This window comes from Physcomitrium patens, chromosome 1 (genome assembly GCF_059467195.1).
Source record: "Physcomitrium patens ecotype Gransden chromosome 1, ASM5946719v1, whole genome shotgun sequence".
In the NCBI taxonomy this organism is placed as follows: Eukaryota; Viridiplantae; Streptophyta; class Bryopsida; order Funariales; family Funariaceae; genus Physcomitrium; species Physcomitrium patens.
In genome coordinates this window covers 6,007,092-6,015,588 of record NC_143410.1, presented here as the reverse complement: position 1 = coordinate 6,015,588, position 8,497 = coordinate 6,007,092, and the positions used below count along the sequence as shown (strand labels likewise).

Genomic DNA, 8,497 nt, shown 5'->3' with positions numbered 1-8,497 from the left:
ACATTTTCAGCCACCCCGCAGTCGGACGAATCTCTTCGCATGCGTTTGGCGCGCCGCAGGGTCACCTGTTCTCAGTCGCAGGATCAGGCATCGGAGGTCCAAGTAGTGCCGCAAACGGGGCTCCGCCGAGTTGAGACGCTTGAGCGGGAAGCATATTTGGCGTGCAAACCCTAACTTCTCCATTACGCCATAGCTTCGTCTTCGTCGTCTTCGCCTTCTTCCTCATCCTTGTGCCAACTGCAAATTCCTTGGCAAATTGCTTTTGCACACAATTATTGTACAGTTGGGGTTTGGTTTTAAATAGTTTCTTCTTCTTATGCACATGATCAGTTGATGTGGACAAATCAATATGGTCAAATGTTTCCTTTTATGTACTGCCTACTTCGGATTGGACGTAGGGTTTTTTTAAAGTAGTAACCATTAGTTTTAATTTGTACGAATAACGTTTAGGTTCTTAGATTAACATCACATATTGATCTATTTTAAGTTATATGTTGCATTCAAGAAGATAAATGAGTACGTACCTGTGTTTACAATAATTTATTCATTATATGAACTACTATTATTATATTGTTTTTTTTAGAATGTATATAAGTATGAATGTGTTACAATATGTTCCTTTACAAGTACTCCTCAGGAAATTTAGGTGTGTATTCCATTTTAGTTTATTTGATACAAATGATCATAACAAAATAAGAAAAATAATGCTATGATAGAAATAAGTTTAATGTGAAATAACAAGAATAATCAAATTTGCAACATATAGGTTGACATTTTTGCACTTTTAATAGTCAGGTATTAGTTCTGTTGATATATTTTTAGCAAAGAAGATATTAGAAGCAGTTTTAATACTAATATTCCAAATCTATTAAGTGTTGTTGAATTCTAATAATTACAGTGTAAAGTTAGTTGTGACATAATTTGGAAGCTTAACATTTCAGAGGTCTTCTATATTTTTTGAATTTAATGTCAAACGTGTGACTTTAGGTGCAAAACTAATGAGGTAATGAGCTATTCAAAAACTGAATATCTTACTGGACACATAGAGAATCAATTGTCTCCCTCATGTCGAGCATGTTTAGTAGAACATTTCCAATAGTTTCGCAAAATTCTTAGAAAAATAACTACTGGGTACAACACGAAGTACATTTAAGTCAACACAAAAATGCATAGAATTATTTCTTAAGCCTTGAAATGAGGCATTTCGATTTGTAGTTTGTTTAATTTTGATTGTTACTGCAACTCAGACTGGATCATGACCATAAGCAAACAAACTCATGCTCAATAAGCATTCAATATATTTATGGATCATTTTTAGCTATATAGGAACAAAATCACCCAGAAAGAAGTCTTTTCAAAGGGTGTAAACCTCATAAGGGGCTAGCAAGCAATGGTGGCTGAACCCCGAGCTACTGAAGGTGGCGAGGGGGGGGAGGGGAGAGGCAGTAATAGACCAGGAGAAGGGGAATAGGGCTTAGGGTTTAGGATTTAGGGTTTACAAAGGATAGGAAAGAATGATAAAAGAATAGAATTCGAGCAGTTGGGTGCGGGAAAGGGTGACAGGGCACACAGCCACAGGGCCTCCTCGAAGGCACGGACACTGCCACACCGGGCATGGGTCTCCGCGCATCGCCCCTTGAAGCCCCAACTTGCCACAATCCCAGCACCTACGATGGTGTCCCCTACGCGAGGCATTGCTGGTGTTAACAAATGCATGGCATCCGTCGCGTTCCGACCTGGATTGACTGGATTTTATGTGCGAATTGTCGAATTCATTGCTGGTTGCGCTGGATGTTCACTGAATTTGTACCCCAAAGAATTTGGACATGGCGTTGTGTGTAACGAGCTCTGGGTTTTGCTTAGAGACTAGATAATTTTCTCATGGTTTCCCACCCATAACCTTCGATTCGTGTTGTCGCCGTAATAGCTGAGATACCATTTCACAAATTTCTTGAGCCCCGTGTCGAGGTTGGTTGTGGGTCTGTAGCCGAGCTGAGCCTGCGCGGAGGATATGTTCGCATGCGTGAATGGGACGTCGCCGTTGCGCGGCATTTTGATGATTTGCCGTTTCGCTTTCGTGTTCAGGTGCTTTTCGAGGATGTCCACTAGAGTCGGTACTGTCACGGGGGAAGTGTTGCCGAGGTTGAAGACGCGCAGCATTGCGGGGCCTGTCTTTTTGCCCCCGCTGCCGGTGCTCTTCTCCGCCGTGTCGAGTGAGGCGACGCATCCTTTCACGATGTCGTCGATGAAGGTGAAGTCGCGAGCTAGGTCTTTTCCGCCTGCACCGGAGTAGACGCTAATTGGGTTGCCCTTGAGAATGTCGCGTGTGAAGGAAAAGTAAGCCATGTCTGGTCTCCCCCACGGACCATAGACTGTGAAAAATCTTAGTCCTGTGATGGAGAGACCGTAAATGTGGTTGTAAGTGTGAGCGATCCCCTCTCCGGCCTTCTTTGTTGCTGCGTACAAACTCGCTGGCTGGTCTGTCCTGTCGGCCTCAGAGAACGGCACCTGCCAAGATCAACACTCACATTATGAGGAAAAGTACGCCCAGCTATCTCCAACCTTGAATTTCTGCCCCCGATTAGCTCATGGTAGTGGTGTACATTCAGCTGGAAGGAGTGCAGAAAAGCTCTTCGATCAAACCTTAGTGTTCAGTCCATATACAGAACTGGATGACGCCCAAACGATAGCCGGCTGGGGGTTAGCTGCTTTGCAAACTTCGAAGATGTTTACCAATCCTGCGATGTTGCTGTGAATGTAAGATTGTGGGTTTTGCATAGCGTAGCGCACACCAGCCTGGGCGGCCAAATGCATGACGTGCGTGATCGGAACCGCCTCGAGGATGCTCTCTATGATGAATTTGTCGTTGATGTCGCCGTCGATGACGAACACGCTGTGCTTCGCAAGTAGCTCTTGGCGAGCCCGTTTCAATGAAACCTCGTAGTAACTGTTGAAGTTGTCGAGCCCAACAACTCCATCACCACGTTTTCTCAAGGCAAGTGATACATGGGAGCCGACGAAACCTGCGGCGCCGGTGACCAACACAACGAGAGGATTGTCCTCTCGTCGAGGTAGGCATGACTGTCGGACCCGCTTCTCCCACTCATGGCTGCGCTGGAACGTTGGCGGCCTTTGGCTGTCTATTCCAGCGGAGCTCACCCAGAAGAATGCAGAAATCGTCAAGAGGAGCAGGATAGAAGTGAGGCACAGAAGTTTCGCTGACACGCTTGAATGCCATCTCGATCCCACTCGCCCGAAGTAGTTGCTCCTCTCCATCTTCACCTGCAGATCAACACTGAAACCTTCAGTAAAGATACTTCTGCTTGGTTGTTAAACATCTTCCATAGCCTTCGGAACAGATCACAGCCATGTACGTTTCAGGCTCGCTTGCAATTGATCACGACGAGCTTAAATCGAGAGATTTCTCAGAGGAGCTACCCAAGCGGGAGCTCGAGCAGTCAATGATAGGATAGGAGAAGTTCATTGATGCGATTAGGAGCCGTGAACTATTGAATCCATCAGGATGTTACCAACTGCAGCGCTCTTCAGGAACATGAGTGGAATGTAACAACAATGCGAATTGATTGCGAACCTTTCCGGGGGTGGAGGGGAACTCATCAAGCACAGACGGAGGCATTCTCATGAGAAGTGGATTTTGGAGGGAACCGTTGAGGGAGTCGTACATCGAGATCCCTCCGCCTCGCTTCTCGCAAAATGCGTATGCTGGGAATCTCCCCTTGTGGCTTAAGACCCAACAGTTAACTTCGTATCGAACTTCCAGGCTTCCTCCTCGAGACCTGATTTATAAGTTCAACGTCAAACCACCTTAATATTCTCAACCTATATAAAAAAAAGTACTCGAATCGTTTCATTCATGGCAAGGAAGCATGAATGCGGAACTAGGACAAGCAGTCGGAGAATCAATGCGTAAAAATTCAACCAAGCGTTTCTGATCCATGTCCCAGCACTGTGCAAGATCTGCAATTCAGGAAAGATAAGAGCCTACTGTTGCAAACAGCGCAGTCAGTCGCGAAATAGCAAAAAATTACAACGTTTTGAAGCCTCGGCTCCGACTTCGACCAAAATTCAACGAAGCAACGTATGACTTCTGAAGCCGCAATTGGAAATCTCAATTATTTTCGTTCGAAACGTGAAACAGTACGAGGTAGACACAAAATAAATGGATTTCAGGATAGTTTAATTTCTGTTCCTAACAGACGCTAGAGCTCCGGAAGTGTCCATCGACAGATTCATTTCCACACGGAGATTGCCCTCCCGAGGCTTTGAACCTTGCAAGCGCCGGATACTGATGGATGAATAACGTTTCGTGAGAGAAACAAATAAAATGAGTAGACCTCAAGCGGAGGGTGATGCATTCACAGATCACTCCATGTATGCAAATGCGCGCACTACCTCCAAAGAGGACGATGAAGAGATCGTCTCCAAGCAAGCGAATAAGTTTCGCATAATCACTCAAAGTAATCGTATGAGAACAGATCCGAAGGTGCGTTCGCGAGGCAATGGAGTCGCCACAAAAATAAAAACAAAAGAAAATCGAATAAAACAAAGCTATGAAACAAAGCGCAAGGAGCACTCGCAGTAGTTACACCCTTCGAAACTTCAAACGCCCACTGTACGAAAGAGAATCGAAAAAATGTTGCTTAAAAATTTAAAAATAAATAGATACAGGAACGAGAGAGGTGCCTTGCAAACAGGATCTATGAGCAGAATGGACAGAACTGAAGAGGAGGAGGAAACACACTTGCAAAGTGTAGGAGCAACAGCCTCGCTACGCACACCCACCGCCTCCAAATGGCCGGATCTTAGCTCACACTGACGAGAATAATCACTCGGACCACACGGCTCCGCATTCGAAGCCCCCCCGCTCGAAAATTCTGCTGCAAATGCCCTGCGAGCTGTTTCTGGGAGGGACTTCCAGAGTTCAAAAACTCCGCGAGCTCTGTGGTGTTCAGTAATACTCCAGAGCATATCTGGTGCAATGGAGTGACCGCGGCACCAAGCTCCTGCTCGTCGCTTGGGGCACGGCAGCAATCTGCAGTTGCGTGTTGTGCATTGGACTCCTGCCTCCTGATCGTCCCATGTTATCCTTCACCAGTGGACAACCCAACATTCCCCCCTACTCCCCCGCCTCCCCCCCCCCCTCCCCCTGGCGCACATGTCGAACAGTCCACCTCCACACTCCGTGACACGCATCATAATTATTCCATTTCCATTTCCACCCAACATCACAGGTGCGCGTCCGTTGCGGACGATGACCACTTGAACTTTCACCCCACCTGCTGATTCGGGCGATTCATCACCCCTGTTCGGCGTCACTCTCGGTTTTTTACCGCCCCCTGAGTCAACTTTGTACCCAGAGGCTCGCAGTGTTTTTTTCTGTGCCCTCGACAGCAACTTGTGCAACGACCCACGTTGGCTTTTGGCCTTGCGATGAATCTAGCGATTGTACTTACAGCTCAATTAGTGTCGCATGAGCAATCAGAGAGCATACATGGCCAAACGCATTATTGCTCTCGTTGCTGCCGCTGCAGGCGTCAGAGGTTTCATCAGTCCCGACGCGGTTTTGTCATCTGCTTGCAACCGTGGGCCTGTAGTTTACGAGTTCGGAAGAGGAAAATTAAAAGGGGTCGCCGTTGATTCTTGCGTTGTACCTCACTTTCGTGTGACAAACACTGTGCTGGTCGCGGCAAATGATCGTTCTGCCATTCTGCTGACAAGTCCACTCGACCATTTTGTGCTCCAGCTGCTCTGATTATTCATATCTTTAAATCAATCCGTCCTCAGTGCATTCAACGTCTTGTGCACCTGTTAAAATGCAAAAATAAATAAAATAAAATAAACTTAAAACAGAAAACAGAAAACAGAAAACCATGTCTGATGAAATTAGACCATTCGCCGTTTTTAAGAATGCTCACAAAATGAAGATGAATTTTGGGAATATTCTTTTCGATCCTCCATCATTTATTCTCCTGATTTTCTAACGCAATGATAAAACCCACTGGAAAAAGCAGTTTGGGTGCATGACAGTTTGCAGAGTTGCACACAGATTATTATCGTTGTCCACTTGCGGGATCAGGTTTATGGACTGCAATTGAATACCGCATCTTTGGGTCACAAATGGGCGTGGCTCGGAATAGTATGAAACTATCTCATCACGGTTTTTCACTTCACCGGCAATATCCACTTTTATTTACACGACATGTTCCGCAGCATTGATTCGTGTATCCGTAGATTTCAGATCAGTCGTAGTCCAGCAATTTTTGACGATGCTGAATCCATCAGGCCAGCTTTTAAAAGACAAAGTCTTGAAAAACACAAAAATTAAAATAAACAGCAAACAACGGAACTAAGAATAATCATAGCAGGGTATTATAATGTGGTGGACTTGCTGGACCTCACATTATCGGAAGTAGGAAGCAGGAAGCCAGCATTGACTTGTTCTGCCTCAACAATGATTTCAGAAGCAGCAATTTTCTGGTCTGTTGTTCGCAGATATAGACATTCTTTCTTCTACTTTTATCCGAGGGCGGGTTTGAGCCACAATTCCCGAACTAGAACCAAAATAACGTCCATAGTGAGAATCATGTGAAGCATCAATGGAGATAAAGTCAATTAGGTCAGGGAATGAAGACGTGTCTGTGATTTGACGTTCACCACGAAATTTGCTTTGAGGAATATTCGATTGATACAAAAGAAGACATTGTGGAAATTACGAAGCTCTTTGCAGCAGTTGGGTAAGTGACAATTAACTGCTGTATGCTTTCAATCTACCACAGGTGTCAATGATATTCTATTATTATTTGATCAGGAGTTGTCTCGCTGCTTCCGAAGTTCAATTCCTGGGCTTGTCAAGCTTTTTTGGAAACAACCACATTTTCCTCGTAAGTCATCGAGCATTTCACAACCGCTTCGAGGAAAGGGAAGAGGAAGGCGAACGTTTCGGGGAATAAACTTGCTGCAAAACGATACAAACCCACAATCCGCGCACCTCCCTAATAAAAGCGCTCACAACTCACCAATCGAGCCGGGGCTTTGACCCACTCCAGTACAAAAACAATGTTGCCGAGTTTCCGACTCCCAGATGGACTGAAAGCTTGCTAAATGTACTGATTCTTCAAAATAAAGCGACCCTATTCCAGCTCTCAGATAAATACGGCGTCATCAAAAATGGAGCCAGGCCGGCGCTTAACGTATATCTGGGCAAGGTTCATCTGTGTTTGGAATCATTTCTGTTTTGAACCACCTGACCCTCCATTTCGAGGCTTGTCCCACCCAATCCCATGTAGTTCCTAATCAGGTATTCCTCTGGATAAGCACCCAGAGTTGACCCTCGATCCGCATCCAGTACAGTGCCGTAGTTCGCTCTGTACAAAATGGTACTCACATTTCTCGCTCATTCATTCACTGTCTCACTCACTCACTCGACGCCATGGCGGATTAGACACCCAGCTGGCACTGGATGAACAGAAAACCCTAATGCCTCCTCGCACCAGAGCGTTTTAACGAACCTTAAACTCTTATCCCTGTCTGATCGTTCATAAATGATTTCGTGTCCCTATTTAATTGTTCACAAATGATTCCGTGCGTGTGTTTATTTTCTAAACCCCACACTTTAAACCCTGCACCCCTTCCACCAATATTCTAGAGACTCACAACAATTGGGTGCCCGTCAATACGGTGCTCACAAAATCTGAGGCAGCTACCCAACACCTATGTCTGTAAACAAACGCATGGCTGACAAACGGATGAAGTAAAAACGTGAGAGTGCGAACTGAGTACCTGTTCTACGAAATTGGTCCCTCACTCGCTCCAAATTTGCAGACGACACCCACTCGTCCAGTGGATGTAAATCCCAAGAGAACAAAACGAAACTCCCCCCCTCCCATCGCCGAAGTTCGTCGCGGCGTTCCAGTGGTGAAGCTTCAGGGTTCTGGTCCACGACAACCACGTCAAGAGTAAGCGATCCGGGGATCATACAATCCGCGAGAACACATGCGTGTGAAGACCTTTGATTGGAATGAGTTCAACAACAACAACAACAACACGAGTACACATCGAAGTGGAAGCATGGAAGCATTGTAGAAGAGAGGGAGAGGGTGCGGCGACGATGGTGGTGACGATCGGAGGTCATGCACTTGCCGACACCGCCACTCACTCACTCACTCCGCATGCATTTCCCCTCTCCCCCATTTTCGTATTTTTTGCAACTCTGGTTGTTGTTATTGTTGATGTTTATTGATGAGAGGTGTTTTGGTTTGCAGTGACTTTGCGATCTGTGCACGTGATGAAGAATGTTTCTTTTGGACATTGGGAGTGAATTTGGGAAGAAGAAAGGAAAGAAAATGAGAAAGGCTTGTGTTTTTCATGATGGTTGTGGTTCGCATGTAAGTCTTGCTTTGGGCACAATGGCAAGACACATTTGAATGTTTGCTTGTGTCTTTCTTCGTTCTGTTCAATTCTGAAGATATTAGATTGT

The 8,497-nt window shown here is 45.5% G+C and overlaps 1 protein-coding gene and 1 long non-coding RNA gene across 2 annotated transcripts; both read right to left on the bottom strand.

The window, feature by feature from the left end:
- Positions 1–1,262: 1,262 nt before the first annotated feature.
- On the bottom strand, positions 1,263–5,113 carry LOC112278819 (UDP-glucuronate 4-epimerase 1). The gene is made up of 4 exons (XM_024512671.3): positions 4,763–5,113; positions 3,593–3,797; positions 2,644–3,282; positions 1,263–2,508 (listed from the first exon to the last, which is right to left on the bottom strand). Exons 1-4 carry the CDS (start codon positions 4,987–4,989, stop codon positions 1,867–1,869), a joined length of 1,713 nt encoding a protein of 570 aa, XP_024368439.1. The 5' UTR covers positions 4,990–5,113; the 3' UTR covers positions 1,263–1,866.
- Positions 5,114–5,178: 65 nt separating this feature from the next.
- On the bottom strand, positions 5,179–8,336 carry LOC149989840 (uncharacterized). The gene is made up of 2 exons (XR_016501980.1): positions 7,801–8,336; positions 5,179–5,826 (listed from the first exon to the last, which is right to left on the bottom strand). It is a non-coding gene; the product is annotated as an uncharacterized LOC149989840 (long non-coding RNA).
- Positions 8,337–8,497: the final 161 nt, after the last annotated feature.